The 18,501-nt window shown below is 32.4% G+C and overlaps 1 protein-coding gene across 13 annotated transcripts in view; it reads left to right on the forward strand.

Annotated features, from left to right (window-relative positions):
• LOC117171290 overlaps window positions 1-18,501 on the forward strand; it is a 178,483-nt gene that overhangs the window by 62,423 nt on the left and 97,559 nt on the right. For all 13 annotated transcript variants that reach the window (XR_004466860.1, XM_033358442.1, XM_033358445.1 and 10 more), the window contains one exon: window positions 13,799-13,852. Coding sequence is in view for 12 of the 13 variants with exons in the window: in XM_033358442.1 (XP_033214333.1) it covers window positions 13,799-13,852 (54 nt within the window). In the remaining variant the exon portion in view is untranslated. The remainder of the gene's footprint in view (window positions 1-13,798; window positions 13,853-18,501) is intronic.

Below are 18,501 nucleotides of genomic sequence, written 5' to 3' on the forward strand. Positions count from 1 at the left end.
CTATCTAAGGATGGTACTATAGAACGCCACCTCAAGGTAGGCCTAGTGGCGCCATCTCTTGGTCAGGCCGGAAACTTATCAATCCACCCTCGTATATATGCACATTGGAAACGAGTCACGTGGCCTTCACTGTTTACGTTTCTGTCCCCACGAAGTCAGTCCTAGGCCATTTTAAGGCAACCCTATGATTCTTTCTTTCTCGACTATCTCCGAACATCAGGTTAAACAAGCGCATGAACTTCGTTTAGAATTTATGTATATTAAATTTACATTTATTTGAACGGCCTAGAAATGTACCCGATTAATTATTTACACTATGGAGGGGCCCAGCCTCTTCCGAGAGTCCTCAGGTTCTTCTTGTCAAGCGACGTTCATTGGCTATACGGGTCTCTTATCGATGAGGGCGCTGTAGGCAACTATGTCAACTGCGCATGTGCCGAAGAGCGTGGGTCTATTTGAAATCAATAAATACTACTAATAATAATACAGATAAATACACCCGACTCTCAGTTTAGTATTTTGCGGTTTAGTTATTCCTAGAATTGCTGGCCCATGCACTTTTTCAGTTCAAGGGGTGAGAAAGGGTTGCGACTCTTGTCTGAAAAACGCCAGAAGCGTAGCGAAAAGGCACATTGCGTGGGTACTCACTTAAGTATATTGCGCTATATTATCCATTCCAGTTGGAAACGGTTTAGGCATCCCCGACTTGCGCAGCTGAAAAAGTCGCGGTCCCTGAGCATCACTGGTACGCATTTACGCATCATACATGTAAATGCTCTTCAAGTGTTTTTGTAGGTCGTGAAAAATATATAACATTTCCTTGAAATAGTACAAGTTTTCAACTGAGAATCAATATCATACAAACAAAAAACTACTAAATATTTTTTGGAATAGTGAGTTTTGTAACATGGCGCTGCGGGCTTTGCTAGGATAGCTGGAAATGTCAGGAAGGTTAGCATAGTTCTTGACATAGGAGTGCATAAGCCTTTTTCGATGAAGTATTTTAAACGTCAGTGTAAGTTATAAAGGCCTGAATAGTAATATTTTTCAAGTGTAGAATTATTTTGTTAGCCATGTTCCATTTTTTTGTCGATTGACGACCTGTCAGTTTCAGTAAATATAATCATCTGTCCGAAATTTAAAGTAAGAGTATCCGACTCTGATCAAATCGATCTGATACACTAACATGAAATTTGGATATTTTATTTTATTTCATTTAGAATATATTCTAAAAAAAGTCGTAAGCATTTCTATGACGTCAAGCTAAAATACTCAATTCAAACTAACGAGGGCTTCGCACTCCTCGGACCTCTTTTTAATTGGTTACCCATTGACTCGTGCGAGACCGTATAGGGACCGTGGTGGGAGGTGGCCTGTTTTAAATAAGTGCATGTGGGGCGGTTTCAATAGGTGGGACGTTTCAATTAGGTGGAAGTTTAAATAGGGGGAAGTTCAAATAAATGGATGATCACTAATCTTAAATTAGGATCTTGCACTAAGTCGATGAAAAAACTAATGGTTTTAAAGGTTCATCACGCTATATAATAATCTATAACTTTAATCTAAAGTACAAAAGTAATATCTTCATAATCAATTAAAGGATTGCAGTACAGGAGAGGATAAACAACAAAATCAGAATTTTTCAGAAGAACGATATAACATTCTGTAAAATAAGAATCATTATTAAAAAATAAAAACAAAATTTGAGTCCGAGTTGAACTGTTTCTGAAGTGAGACTAAAAAGTGTGATTAAAAAAAATTATCCAGCTGCGAGAAATGGAATATAGAACTTTAAACCCTCAAAGTGACTGGTACTGAGTTTTTAAATTGGCAGAAAATAAGCTTAATTATGAAAAGTAAAACAATTCCATGTAAATAATTCAAGGATGCAGGGCCATTATTTTTAGATAGCAACTAGCAATCTATTTTTCAATTTCAAATAATAATAAAAACTTGCCCCCAAAAGATGGGGAGGCTAAATAAGAAAAAAAAAGTTTTATCTAAAAAATGGATTCCTTTCGCGGAAAATAAGTATTTAGTTTTACGTATTGCACTCTAACAGACGATTTTCGATGAAAGGTCTATTAAATAAGAGAGGTGAATATTTCTTTACGAAAACACAAAAATAATTTTAAGAAATAACGATTTTAATCGCAACGAAAAAAGTAAAGTGAAAAAGGCCTTATAAAAGTAGTGTTTTGTAAAAAATAAAGATTTCAAATTGTAGGTTGGAATTTCATTAGTATTTGGGTGCTGAAAAAGAGGGAAATACTGTTACTTAAGGCCCTTTTCTTTGGCAGAAGATTAATTTTATTATGTTATTGTGCTTTAAGTTTTTAAAACTTTTAGAAAGAGGATGATGGTCAGAAAAATGTTTAATAAAAGGTAAAATATTAGGCAAAAGCGAAGGTAACGGGAGAGCAGCACAGAAAGTCAATTATCTGGTTTTGAGTTACAAAGATTTTTATTACAAAATTAAAAATGGGATTTCAAACAAATCCTTCAAACACAGCATGCATTTTATTTTTTTATTTTATTTTTCATGCAAAAATCGCATTTTCTGTAAAAATGTTGGTCATCTCGTTCTGCACTGCAACCCTCTGTCAAATAATCACAATTTTTTTCAATCTTTAAAACATTATTAGTTTGTATAATTTTTCACCATGTCTCAATGAGAAAGAAATACTGCTGCGAATGACTGTAAGTGTATTGAAATGTTACATTTTATGAGCACTTCCTTCCTAAATAAAAAAGGTCAATCAATGTGTTCTGTTATAACGAGCCACTTTTTAACTTATGTTAGTTTTATATTACAAATTAAAAAAGTCTTCATGTAATCAACGTAACTTTTTTTTAACTTTCTAGGTCCCTACTGATTGATCATGATTTTTCATCGAAAGTTTCTTGAATAGGTTCATCGATGCATCTCGAAGATGCAAATAATTACACCAAATACAGTACTTTTATATTCTAAGTCATAAAAAGAGCTTAGCTCATATAAACAAGATGAACAAAATATTTTTTTAAATTATTAACAAGTATTACTAGATCATAAGAAGACAAGGAAGGTTCTTTAATAGAATATTTGATGCGTCTCGAAGAGTCAAAAAAATATATCAGATATAGTGCCGTGGTATTCCTAATATCAAGAATGTTTTTCTCATATAAACAGAATCAATCCTTTTTTCAAACTTCACAAATCGGTACTAGTAGGTAATAAAAGGTACATAAGATATAGTATCGTTATATTTTAGAAAACAGAAAAGTTTTTCTCGTATAAACGTAGTAAACATTCTTTTCAAATTCCTAAACGTAAAAACAAACACATCTAATTGGCCGATATAGCTCAAAATCCTATCAGTTATATAAATAAATTAGAGCTACGATTTTCCTGGGGTCAAGTTATGTCGAAATATATCATATAAGTAAATTAAAAAAAAATAAATGAAAAATAAAAAAGCTTCCCTCTACGAGGAAGCAAAACGTAAGGGTAAGGTAAAAAAATCCTGAGGGGGGGAGGCTAATCACTGGTTTTGCCACCCTGTAGACCCGCACGTGCAGGTTACTATCTCGTTCTAAACGGATTTGATTTTTCCTTCTTTAACGAGTATTATTTTCTAGCTGTATAAGTTATTCCGTTGAATTCCCTCCTCGGGATCGGTGCCTTTCTGCAAATATGACTTATCCTTCGGCATAGACTGACATAAATGTCCTTAGATACGGTGATATGAGTTTGGCGTGTGTGCTATTGCCGCGTAGACATCTTTTCATCTGAAAAATCTATGTGTGGCTCTGCCCTGCATCAGAGATACGAGTACCATTGTAGCTCGGAGAAAGACGTTGAAATTCTTTTCTTTTAAACTGAAAAATCTGTTTCTGACACGCGAAGTGTGCATCTGAACACCCTGAGGTAACAACTACCGCTCTAATACTCCATTTACTTTATTTCTTGTCTGCTGTCTTCTTCACAAATTCTTACACAATGGATTTTATGACCCCTTTTTGAAATGTTTATTTAACAGAAGTAACTGACGGATTTTGTTGTGGGTACTTTCCCAGTAGGTGGTGAAGTCAAATTTTTTCGCAATAAACTAGAAAAGGATATAAGGAGTCGCGCATTAATTGCGTGAAGTTATCTTTTGAAACGTCGAACGCCCTTTATTAGGGCCCGTAAGGCGATTTTGGGTGAGCTCTTTAGTGAAATCCTCCAGTTTCTTATGAATTAATAAAGTATTTTTACTTTCAACCAGATATTTGAACTGCCAAAGAAAAAAATTAACTCTCAAATAAAAGTGTAATAGTTGATATTTTAAGCAAGTAGAGATTTTCATTTTAATTGTAAAACAGTTTAATTGAACTAAAAATGAAAAATGTTCAAGAAAATAGTTGAATCCTCAACCAACACAGATACATTTTCGGCTGTGTCTAAGCGTCCAGAATTCCGGACGAATAGGCCACAAGTCTCAAAACGGCTATTTGTACAGATTGGTATTATTGCCAAGCAATAATACCAATTGTAATTGCAATAATTGCAATAATACCGCTGAAATGTATTTTTTTTAAGGGGGAGCTGGAAAAGGGGTTCGAGATTTGACTAATCACTCTTCTGTACAAGCCGCTAAAGCGTATTTTTTTAAAGGGAGGGCTGGAAAAGGGGTTCGAGATGTGATCAATCACTCTTCCGTGACCAATTGCTATGACTTATTTTTTAAAGGGAGAGCTGTAAAAGGGGTTTGAGATGTGATCAATCACTCTTCCGTAACCAATTTCTATGATGTATTTTATTAAGGGAGAGCTGAAAAAATGGTTCGAGATGTAATCAATTGCTCTTCCGTGACCAATTTCTATGACGTATTTTTTAAAGGGTGAGCTGGAAAAGGGGTTCGAGATGTGACCATTCACTCTTCTATAACCAGTCGCTATAATTAATTTTTTTAAAGTGAGAGCTGGAAAAAGGGTTGGAGATGCGACTAATTACTCTTCTGTGACCACGTGCTAAAACTGATTTTTTATAGGGGGAGCTGAAAAAAGAGTTCATGATGTGAACAATCACTTTTCCGTGACCAATTGCTATCTTGTATTTTTCAAAAGAAGAAGCTGGAAAAGGGGTTCGAGATGTGACCAATCCCTCTTCTGTGACCACTCGCTAAAAGATATTTTTTAAAGGTTGAGCTCGAAAAGGGGTTCGTAATTTGACCAGTTACTTTTCTGTGACCAGTTTCTAAAACGTAATTTTATAAAGGGGGTGCTGGAAAAGGGGTTATATATGTGACCAATCACTCTTCTGTGACCAGTCGCTAAATTGTATTTTTTTAAAGTTGTTAAACACTTCTACCGGGGCTATCGGACAATTGAAAATATTTTTCACTGAACTCTGCATGGCTTATAACGAATATTTCAAACTCGAGTTTCTCGGAAACGGCGGAAACATTTACAATTATCGTTCTCCCCTTGTCAGTGTGTTTGCTGCTCTTAATTATAAGCCAATTTGTGTATATATTCACAAATTAATATTCCTAATTTTTTTGATAAGCTAGTAAAATTTAGTTAATGTAGAAAAAGGTTTTGCTGGAAAAAAAGGTTTCTTGATGTTAAAATTGGCTGGATTAAAACATTCATGTCCGGAAAAAATTTCGGATCTGCGTACAAAACGCTCATTTATATCAAAGTAAATATTCTATTCCTGAAAAATTTCTGGACAAGTAGCCATTAGCTGTGGGCAGGCTATTTGTTCGGAATTCTGGAAGAATATATTATAGACGAATAGCCGTTTCGAGTCAGTTGGGTTATTGTCCAGAATTCCGGTCGAATAGACACTCCGTAGATTTTCAAACAAGGAGTTTCATTTTCCACAAAAGAGACGAATTTTTAACTAAGAAAGATTCATTTTATGCTGAGAGAGATGAATGATCAATAGAATGCATACATTTTTACTAAATAGTTGAATTTTCAATTAAGAAGATAATTTTTTGCCGTGAAGGGCAAATTTTTAATGAAATACATACAACTTTAAGTAACTAGTTGAATTTCCAAGGGTACCGGAGAACTTTGCACACAACAGCTGTACCTGTGTCCAACTGTGCATGTGGATGGCAGGACAAACAATTGTACATATCCATCTGTGTACGCCTCAGTCCACAGAAGCCCATCTGTGCATGTTTTCCAAATTATAACAGGTGCACATCGAAATTTTGACGTCCACATGTTGACTCTTGTGAACTTGCACGTGCACAGACGTCACTTTCCTAACTGTATACATACACAGATATCACTTTTCCTTTTTTGTACGTGCACATATGTCACATACACAACTGTGCACGTGCACACATGGAACTTTCCTAACTGTTCACAGATAGAACGTGCTTAACTTTGCGCGTGCCCAGATGTCACTTTCCCAACTGTTCACGTGCCCAGATATCACTTGTCCAAACTACACTGCAGTCCCGCAAGAAAAGTTCCCGTTATAGGGGACATGGTGATCCAAGGGGGCGAGACAGTCACGATACTAGGTCAGCGGAGAAACTCCACAACGCAAGGGTGTATGAAAACAGCGGACAGTATCATCCGCGGTTAATCGTGCTCAGGCACTCAGTGTTTAGGTTATGCGTTACGTAATCCAGGTGTAACCGGGCATTACGAAAATGTCGAACGAAAACAAGAGGAAGCGCTTATATTTCGAAGAGACATAAGCTTTTAGATAAAGTGAAATGAGGTGCCTCAAAACAGTCTATTTTTCAGAATTTATTTTTTTACCATGAAAGTTACAAATACTTAAAATAAATATGTACAAGTTTAATTTTAACAGCTTTTAAAATAATGAGTTAAATTGTTATCTTTTTCAAATATTATACCTGATTATACTATTCACTTCACAATACGTAATTCGAAAATTAATTTTTCAATTTTCAAAGTTTGAAGTATAAAATTGCCGAAAATAGTTATATCTTGAAAATTTTTAAGTTATTAATTGTTTCTTTAATTTAGAGCATTAGATGTGGTAACGTGGATTTATATTTTTTAGAATTGAATCTAAATCTTTGAACCCTATAATTTACCAAATTAAAAATGTGAAATTCGCAGTTTATCTGCGTTTAATTTAAACTTGTTTAATTGGAAAGTTTGACAACTTTCAATTTTATACGTGTAAATTATTCAGCATTTGATACAAAGTTTTTTTAATTAAAAAATTCTAAAACGTCAATTCAAAACGTTTAAAATAATAAATATATCTTTCGATTGAAATGGCCACCCCAGACATATGTACGTACATTTTTAAAAATCAGTATCTTTATAAAGTTTTATTTTCGAGCACGGCTTTTATTGCGGGACTGCAGTGTATGGAGTATGGACGTTTAAGTCCTTACGCAATAGTCTAAGAGCCGAGGCCGTTTTTGGCGACTTATTAGGTAACGATTCTGCTACTATTTTCCTGATTATTGAGAATATACTGATCAGCAAATGTGGCTTCTCCAGGGGTAGTCCCGAGGAGAAATTATTTAATTACTCATTCGAAGTTGTAAAAAGAATGATTAAAATAAGTCATAGGGTAACGGCTTAATCGTTCTGTGTTGAATATCAAGACAATTAGACAATTTTCCGTGCAATTGGCAGAACAATAGGCCAGTGCAGAAGGGTGGTGGGGAAGAACGATATAGAGGTGTAAAAGAATATGTCATTTTAAAGATATTTCCTAAAACCCAAATTTTTTATATAACATTCTACTCATTATTAAAAAAATATATTCGAAGAGGCAGAACAAAATCTCGGGGATAACATCATGGCAGAATATCGCGAACTGCCCGGTTTTGACATTGGTCATTGTGCATCGGTTGATGGCCCTGATACTGCGACAGAGTGGCATAAACTATGTCTCTAGTTACGAGCACAAGTGACCACTCTGCTTGCAGTGTCAGGGCCGTGAACCGACGCACAATTACCTATGTCAAAACCGGGCAGTTTGCGATGTTCTGCCAGGATGTTATCCCCAAGATTTTGTTCTGCCTCTTCGAATATAGGTTTTGAATAATGAGTAAAACGTTATATAAAAAATTTGGGTGTTAGAAAATAACTTTAAAATGACATATTCTTTTACACCTTTTTATAGTTCTGCCCCCCCCCCCCCCCAAACGCAACAGCCTATTGTTCTCTCAATTACATAGAACATTGTCTAATTGTCTCCACATACAACGCAGAAAGATTCAGCCGTTACCCCATGACTTATTTTAATCATTTTTTTTACAACTTCAAATTAGTAAATAAACACCTTCTCCCCGGGACTACCCCTGGAGAAGCCACATTTCGTGATCAGTATATTCTCAACCATCAGGAAAATAGTGGCAGAATCGTTACCTAATAACTCGCCAAAAACGGCCTCGGCTTTCCAACTATAAGGGGTTTATACTTCATATGAAAGGGGTCCTTTATGTCTAATAAGTGTTTTTGAATAAAAATTATTCGAACCTGGTGAAATAAAGAGTTCAAAAATATTTTAAAGACTAATTTTATGAAAACATTCTTTCCAAATTATTATAAAGAAAATAAAATCTTTTTAAAATGTATTGAACTAATTCATAGAGAAAACTTATAGTATTAGTTAAATTTTCAAACATTTATAAAATTATTTGATTAAACGTTTGTCAGTTGGTAAATATCTAATGTGAGTGTCTGAGATTGCAAGAAAATTAAAAGCAAGCCTATGCAGGGTAAATCTTCCCCGCTAAATGAATGTCTTCTCCGGCATCACTTCCCCAAAGATATAGTCATTATCGGACATCGCTTTACACATTTTCATTGCTTTTACGGGCATCCTTTCCACAATTTGCAAGACTCATAATAGCATCTCTTTCACTAATCGCTGTCAAAGTCTCCTATCGGCAGGTCTATCTCAGACATCACTTCATCAGTGAGATAATAAGTACCTAAACAAGGGTTATCGATAGACAAGCCTTTCCTGGGCATTGCTTCCCCAGGGAAATAAATAGTACCCGAAACAGAGATTCTCGTGCGGTCATCCTTTCTCAGGCATTAGTTCTATAGTTGAAATATTGAAACTTCGACACAGTGGGATCGACGGGCAAGTATTCAATTGCGAAGTGATGCCCGGGGAAGGCTTGCCCAGTGATGCTACATTCTCATGGTCTTAATATTTGACTGGGGAAGTGATGCTTAAACACAGATGCCCGGAGAAGACTTGTCCGTCGATACTACAATGACGTTCTGTTTATATTTCTCTGGAGAAACGATGTCTAGGACATTCTTTCCCGAGGTAGACTTTCCCGTTGATGCCATACTGACATGGTTTTTATATTTCCTGAAGAAGTGATGTTCAGAGAAGATTGCTCCTCGATGCCACATTGTCTTATCTAATATTTGACTGGGAAAGTGTACAGTAAAAACTCTGAGATAAATTTTAGTGCAGGTAATTTCAAGATGGTGTTCCATCTCGCTCGTAGTTGGGGTACGGAAATCGCCGATTTTTTTTGCCGCAAAACTGTACAAATAATTGACAGTAGGTGCCTTTTCGTATCCCAAGTCCAAGGGAAACGATACCTTGTGAAGTATTACGATTCACACTACCAAGACTAATTTTTGTTGCAGGTATATGGTACCCTGAAATTAGCGTTAGATTCACACTTTGTTTTTAATGTGGGATAGTATAAACGCTTATGTGCGGAAATGTAGGCACAGAGTTGACCATGTGTCATCTCTAAAACTACGAAAAAATTAATGAATCTTCAACCAAAAAAATTAAGTTTCAACAAACTTTCAACCAAGGAGTTTGATCTTTAACATGAAAGATGAATTTTCTACAAAAAATATAAAAGATATTTGAAACAAAAAATATTTTAGGACCTGGAAAAAGTTATAAAATTTCACGTGGATAAATCTAAATATTGATTATCAGTAATACATTTTATTTTCTAAAACTAGTTTTATTAAGATTTCACGTTTATTTTATTAATAGAGTTTATATTTAAAGTGTAGTAGGTATGTTTATAAAATCTTAGTAAAATACTAATATTATTAGGTAAATAACAATAAATACGGCATAAAAAAAACGTTGTCCTACCCCCCTCAAGCTCAAAAAAACTTGAGGTCATGTATTCGCGGCCCTTAAAGCTAAGTTGCCATATCAGTTTAATCATACATTTTTTTATTTCTCGTGAATTGTTTTTGAAATTCATGGAGTATAGGTATATAATTTTCGTAAATATAAGTAACATTATTTGATTTTTCTTATATCATGGCTATTATTTAACAATTTTAGTTTTACTTTAGATTAAATAAATCTATTATATTATAGAGATAGTGTTACTCACTAAAATTTTGAAAATTGGCGTTGTGAAAGAAAAATTATACAGAAAACAATCTTTACCACGAAAGAATGCAGGTTTCGCTGACAGAAATATAAAGTTTTCAACTTTAAGGACAATACTTACGGTATAAAAATGATATATTGACAGATAAAACAATATCACACAATGCGATTATAATAATTATATGTAATTCAAGTCCAAAATATATTAAATCTCATAAATGGGGCCTGTCCAGAAGGGCAGGCCCGACGGAAATAATATTAACAAATGTTTAGGGGATACGCTGGTCACAAGTTTCGTCGATAAATGATCGGCAATGCAGAACATCTACTTATCTGGTGAACCACATGGAAGAAACTACTAAATATTATTATTTTCAATCCGGTCGGTATGCAGGTTTCTAGTATTGGTACGGTAGAAACATTGCATGAAGTACGTTTCTAGTAGAATGTCAAAGAATAAGAGGTTACATTATAGCTTTCTCTATTTTTGTTCAAAATAACTTATTCTTCTTTCTGGATATGCTTAAAGGTAATTTTTCCAGTGTATAAAATACCACAGAAGCAAACCATCATATTTTCCTATTTTTAGATGTTTATATTTTCATAAAAAGCTGCGGTCGGCCTTACCCTCAGGTGGAGGCAAATCCGACGAAATACAGCTTGTTCGAAATAATTAAATTACCAAATCATTGCTTTTTTTTCATGTAGATAATACTTATAGAAATATGACCAACAATAATGTAGAACTCGAAATGAAAAATGAATCAATTCAACATCTTGTTAACTTAAAAAAAACATTGACTGTTAACTAGTTGGCGCTGTCCCCCCCCCCCACCTTACCCTACTTCTATTCTTTCTAATTAAATATGGGCTATATTTATTTAATTAAAGAATTTAACTGAACCTGTTTTTGTAATTAACAGAGAAAAATTGTAACTAAAATTAGCAATACTAGACATCACTTTTCCTAGCAACTGAATTTTATGTGTCTTGTCCTGAATGAAATTGAAATGCATTGATACCATCAATGCATTCAGTCATTCCTCAAAGCTTCGAAATATATAATGTCTATGATACCAGTAAATGCGTAAATTCTCCGAACAGCAAAAACTTTAATTATTTCCAGTTTTAATCATACAAATTAAATACAAGGAACATAAATAGATAAGTATTTTAATCCATGTCGGGTATACGAATTAAAGTTTTTAGAGTAGTGAAATGTACCTTCGAGAGGAAAATTGATTAATTTATACTCAAAGCGGGTATATACTATATGTAACACGAGCATCGTTACAAGAGTTGATTATACAGTTGTAATTCAAAAAAGTAATGGGGGGTGTACATTTTCAAATGGAGTTAAAAGAATTAAAGTTACTGGTCAAAATGATTCGCTGAAAATTTTTAAGTTCATGTACTATATATATTCCGACAAAAATATCTGCGATGCGAAAATTATTTCAAGTATAACGTGAAATCAAAGTTGACCAAGTAATTCGGAATAAATAAACATAACACATATTGAGAATCTTTTTCGTTAAACTACATTATAGAAATCTGAAAAAATCGTGAAACGTTATTTTAGACATTCTAAAACTAGGCGGGATTATATTATGCAGGTGGTAATGAACCACCTGAGATTTAATTATTTTTTACCATTATTCCATTTACCATTTATTCTTTACCATTTTTCAATTTCCATTTTTTGTGGGACTTTTCAATTTCAATTCAAAATAGAAAGGGTGGCTAGGTTTAACAAACTTAATCGATACTTATTAAAGCCAATTTTAATAAATTTCTTAATAAAATTGTTACTTGTGTTCACCTCTGCAACGTAATCTGTCCAACCGAATGACATCAAATTTGAATGACAAGTCTGAAGTAGCATATCCTCGTTATATATTTCAAGATTTTTTTTTATATCTTGAATTGCATTCAAAATTTTACCATTTATGCCACCTCTGTATATTCCGTTCTCACACTAAATACGTAAGCTTTTAAAAACCATTCTAGATATTTAAAAATTCTGCACTTTATATAAAGAATATAATGCTATAGACTTTTCATTAAAATTTGATGTCATTCAGTTTTATAGATATGGATGTAGAGGTGTGCACTGCTTGAAAATTGGTTATTTTGATGTTTTTGTTGCTGTTTTAACCTCGCAAGTTCTAAGTCATAATCATAAAATCAAGCTTAAACTTAAATTTAATACCTTAATTAACGAAGAATTCATAAAATAACTAAAAAACTATTTATTTGAACCGAAAACTATCTTTTCTAATTATCCAATAATTTTAAATAAGTTTTAATGATATTTCAAATTAATGGATTGAGGTCTCAAAACTTGGGTTATAATTTGAGCAACAGTGAACGGGTCGAAAAGTTATAATAGCTAAAGTGTATAGCTAATGTCGTATTTTCTATTTTATTTAAATATTTCTCTTGTTATTTTTCTAAAATATTTGACAGTATATTGCTGAAAACCTGGAAAACTCCGAAAAGTCGGGGAATTTTGTATTTTATATGAAGAAATATAAAAAGTCGAAGAATTTGAAAAGTTTCTAGAAGTGTTTATCCATTTCTATATTCAGTTGTATATTTTAAACAATAATTATAATTATTTATGGATAAACTATATCTTTATTTCAATTAATTGTTAATTTTAAACATGATATTTCTTTAAAAGAAGCTAATTCCGTACAAGTTTAAATTAAATTCTTTAATCTTTGACTTATCAGAATTTGTAATTATATAATGCGAAAAACAAACTTAATTTATTTAAATTAAAAGGGAGGTATTAATGAAATCTTAGCCTGTTGAAGTAAGAAGTATATACACGATAAGATTTAGAAATTGTGATAATTGAGAAATTAATAATGATAAGAAGATTATGAGTTTTTATAAGAATTGGTACAAATTTAAAAAAGTTGAAAAATGGAAGTGATTTAAAGGTGTATTTTCTACTGAAAACAGTGGAATATAATCTAAAAGTTATATATGGAGAATGTATTGGAAAACAGTTTAACATTGTTCTCTATTTTTGGAATCTAAAATCCATTTTCTGCGACCGAATAAGTAATAAAATCTCGATCACATCCATACTTCAGCTTCGTCATTTTAAAACTTTCAAAACGTTATTGGTTTTCCGTCGCTCTGTAAATAATGCATGCGAGAAGCCGTAATCATTCAACAAATCATTCTGTTAATTGATTTCGTTTCGCTCCTTTTTTTTTAATGGAAACATTTATTTAAAACAAAAAAATGTGCTCCTACAACAGGTTAAGAGGACTAAAATATTTATTTATGGTGATTTTGGTCAAACATTTATTTAAGGTCTCATTTCAAATGTTATTTTAAAGATTTTGTAGCTTAAATCTTAAATTTATGGAAAATAATTTGTAGACGTACTTCTAAAAAGGAAATCTATGGCATTCTTATATTATAAATTCATTTATCAAAAAAACATTAATTTTATTTCAGGAATTCCTGGCCAAAAGGGAGATGCTGGTCCTCAAGGTCCAAGAGGAATGCGTGGTGAGTTTAAGTGTTTTATTTATATACGATTTTATTATACTGAATATAAATATAGTATGGTATCGTTAATAAAATATGTTAATTTTTTTATTTTGTTTAAATACAGATGAAAATAAAATTTCCATGAAGTTGAAAAGACTGCAATGCATTTTTAAATTTTGAAAACGTTACCCCCTACATTTCTCTCACATGGTAAAAAAATATACTTGACTCTCGGTTTAGCGACAGTGTCGGGGTTACTTGCAAGTAGCCTTCTTGGTAAATCGGGAGTATCGAAACGTAAACAGTTAGGACGAACTGAATTGTTTTATAATTGGAACGCATAATATTGCGCAATCCCCGCACGTGAGTACTCGCGCACTGCACTTTCACCTACGCTGTTGGTGTTTTTTCAGGCATAAAAATAATTTTTTCAGTTTTCGAATGAAGAAATTAACGATTAAGTTAGTTTTCAAGAGTACAAGATTTAGCTTTTCACTGTTTTATAAGCATCAATTACGATTTTTTTGTAACTAAAAGTGAAATAGTTCTTTTTCAATACTAAAAGCATGATGGCAGCTATTTTCGCATTGCTTGTTAATATTTATTGATTTTGTTCGTGCTTCCCACGAGTGGATGGTTCAGTGAAACCTATAAACCTTTCAATCACAATGCTTTTCCCCTATCACTGACAGGTTAGTTAGAAGTATGTTAATGAATATCTAAAAGCTAACATGAACTAGAAAGAAAATGATAAATGTTATGTATTGTAATTCAAGAAAAGTTTTTTAATTATGACGTGAGGAATTTTTTTACTGGAACATCATTAAAAATGCCTTTTCTGACGAATCGGCGAGTCCATATCGTATTAAATAGAGACTGTTATTGTACGACTGATTCTCCTTAAAATTCGTTTTCCTTGATCCGGTCACTGACGTCTTTCTTTACGAATTCTCTAACGGTTTAATATTACTGCTCATAAATAATCATTACACAAACCTTTCCCCTCGTGACACCACTACTCGAGAGACAAATACGTTGACTAACACGTTCACCTGCTTATTTTACGTGATGTTTCTTCTGACAGACGACAGTGCACCGACCAGCTTGTACTTGCTGAGCAGTTGAGCACTCTCCTTACTTGTAACTCTCCCTACTCAAGAGTCGAATTTCGAAAGAAATTTTTTCCAGGGCATATTTATATACAATTTAATATTAAGGAATGCTACTTTTTACGAACCATTTATTTACGTTTTGATTTCAATTATATTTGTCAATAAATAAAGAAATTTATCAAGCGTGTTACTCACCGGTCGCATTTCACTGAGTGTTGTCTTTACCTTAAAGGCTAACAAATTCTTGGATTCCTTGAAAGTATTTCTTATGTAATAAGGAATAACTCTAAATTTTATGAGACTAAAAATAATTTTTGAAGATATTATTGGACTAAGAATACGAAAATTTGCATTTACTTCAGTAAAACGGGAGTGAATTTAGAAGAAATCATGGAAATTGAGAATGAGAATAAATTAAACGAAATTTAAAAAATAAATAATTTCTGTTGAACTCAGTAAAATGCAAGTAAACTGAATTCAGGGTCAATTCAACAGACTAAAAATTCAAGTTGAATTTTAAAAAAATTCGACCGAATTAAAAATAATAAAAATATATTGACAAAATTCATTGACTTCACTCAGTTGGAAGTGAATTTAGAAAAAATCAAGAGAATTAAAAAGAATTCAATGAAATAACTAAGGTTTTAAGGTGAGTTCAAAATACTTCAGGTTGATTAAAAAAAAGATCCTTGCATTGAGTGGAATTGAGCCAATTTATTGAAATTTAAGTAAATTCTGAAGAATCTACAAGAATTTAAGATAAATTATTAACAATTCAGGGTGAATTCCAAGTGAATTAAAATTAATTGCAAAATAATTAACAGAATTTTAAATGTTTCATTGATTTAAGTAAAACTAGAGTGAATTCAGAAGAATTCAAGGGATTTTAAGAGATTTCAGTGACATTGATGCGAATACAATATAAATTTAAACGAATTCTGGTTAATTTTATGAGAATCCAGAGTGAAGTGAAAACAATTCAAGTAAAATTCAAAACAAGTCAAATGAATTGAAAAAATTTAGAAGAATTCAAGGGAATTTAAGAAACTTGGATGGAATTCCTAAGAATTTAAGAGAATTAAACGAAATTAAAAAAAAATAAAATAAAGAGCTTTTATTTGATTGTGCAAGATGAAATTGAACAGAATTCAGAACAAGTTCCAGAAAATTTAATAAGAAAAATCTACCCGCTTAGCGGGCACACTCTCATCGCGCGCTATGCGCGCGGATCGCTTCGCTCGCAAGTTTGAGCGCGCCTAGGGCGCGCGATGGTTTAATTTTGCGCTTCGCGCTCGAACATAATTACACCTCGCGCTTCGCGCTCGGATATTTATTCTTTGCATTTGGAATTCTTGAAAAAAACTTTATCAAAAAAATCCCTTTTGGATGGCAGTATTTACATGCGTCTTCATATTTTGAATTGTCTACTTAATTAAGTATAGTCAAAGATTAAGTTTCCCAAAGCTTTGTAGGCTTCGAGGTACACATTCTCATCTTGACATTCGCGCTGAGCGCTCGTTTTCCGACAGACATTTGTAAACAGATTTTGTTGGATTTTTTTCTCGTAACTTTCGTCGTTTTTCCACACATTTTTTTTATTTAATTTTTTTTTCAAAGTTATTTTTCACGAATAAAACAAGAAGTACGCGTCCTATAAAGAAGTGATTCTTAACGAAGTTGTAGATATTTTTTGGTATAACCATTTTTGTTGATTCATCTTTTTTCATATCCTGCATAGTTTGTCCACAAAATAAAATTTTTTATTTTCCATTATTTTTTGTGCAATCAAAATTTGAAATTTCGATTTTTGAAGAAAATACAAAAATTGGTTATGATAATCTTGTAGGGCTTTCGAAAAGAAATATTTTTCTTTTCTTAACTTTTTTTCATATCGTGCGTTTTTCGGCTTCAAATTTTGATTTTCGGTTGATTAGAAAATTTTGAAAACGCTATAACTCTGAGAATTTTCTTTTTATCGAGAAAAGTCATAAGGATAAATTGTTTGTTCTTTTTAATTCTATAAAGATCCGTACATTGAACTTTTTAATTCAGAAAAAAGTGGTCTCAAAAATTTCAAAAAAAGTGTGCCAAAGATGAATTTGATTTGTTCATTTTTTCAAGAGTTATCGTGTTTACGGACGCACGGACGGGCGGACGGACGGACGGACGGACAGACAGACGCCATCGTAAAAACCTGATTTTCGAACTCAGGGGGTCTCGAAACGTGGAGATCCGTTGAAAAAGTGTGATGTCAAATTTCCGAAAATTCTAATACTTTCTCAATCATAAATGATAAGAATGTAAAAAAGTGTTTAAACGAAAAACAATGAATTAAATCAAATTCAAGTGAATTGAAGGTAATGAAAGGGAAATAAGATTAATTTAATCCAATTTATTTAGATTCAAAGTGCATTTAAAAAATCGAGTGAATTGAAAACAATAAAAAATATTCAAATTTATTGAATTCATGAAGTTTTAAGTAAATTTAAGAAAATATAAGAAACTTTACAAGAATTGGATGAAATGCCTAAGAATTCAAGGTGTGTTTTAAATCCATTCAATAAAGTAGAATTGAGTGGATTAAAAAAATTTAATTAATTTTTAAAGAATTTGAAATTCAGTTTGAATTCAGAAGATTTCAAAATACTTTCATAGAGTTCAAAGATGAGTACTATAATATATTTTCATTTAAAAAAGTGACTATACTGACTTAATCTTATATAAGTAACTAAAAAATGATAAAAAACTATAGATCGATAGAAAAATGTGTATTTTTTGTGTTTTGAAATGTAAGATTTTCTTCTGTCGTCCGGTATGATAAATATTTTGAATATGCTTGTTTCATAAAATTTAAGGCTCACTTCTTAATAAATAAAAAATACTTCAAATATCATGAATTGCATCTTATAGGATGTAAGCATGTAGGCTGCATGTAGGCTGTAACGAAACCTTTAAACAATTTTCCGATAATAAAAGAAAATTTATAACAGTAATTTTTTACTAAATGGACGAAATGTAGAGAGTAGAGCTTGCAAAATTAAAAAAATAAAATTTTTATTGGGCACCCTGCAATACAGCTATTTTATTATGTGACGCAATACTGACAGTACATAAAAAAATTGGCCATCGTTCGAAACAGAAAAAATTCCTGGAAAATTGATTGCTCTCTGTTCATGTTATTCTATAGCGAATAGAATGAAAAATTTCAATATGAAAGAATAAATATGACTTCATCTCCCTTCGCTGAACTTAATTTCGTAATGCGTATAGAATAGTACGGATCGAAAATTACATCTATTTTAGTAGAGAGTTTTACTTCCAATACTTCATTCCCCAGCAAAAACTCCCTTTGTAAACATAATGTTTGCAAATATCAAAAGTAAATTGTGTAAATTGAATTACAAGATTTATACGTCGTAGTCAGTTGGCTTAATTAGACATTTTTTAGAATGTCTAGACAGCTCATGAACTGCTAGGGGATTCCGTAATAATCGACAGATACACTATCTGTATTATTATTGTAGCCATTTCATAAAAACGACTAACGTGCTAGGG

The sequence above is a fragment of the Belonocnema kinseyi genome, chromosome 4 (genome assembly GCF_010883055.1).
Source record: "Belonocnema kinseyi isolate 2016_QV_RU_SX_M_011 chromosome 4, B_treatae_v1, whole genome shotgun sequence".
In the NCBI taxonomy this organism is placed as follows: domain Eukaryota; kingdom Metazoa; phylum Arthropoda; class Insecta; order Hymenoptera; family Cynipidae; genus Belonocnema; species Belonocnema kinseyi.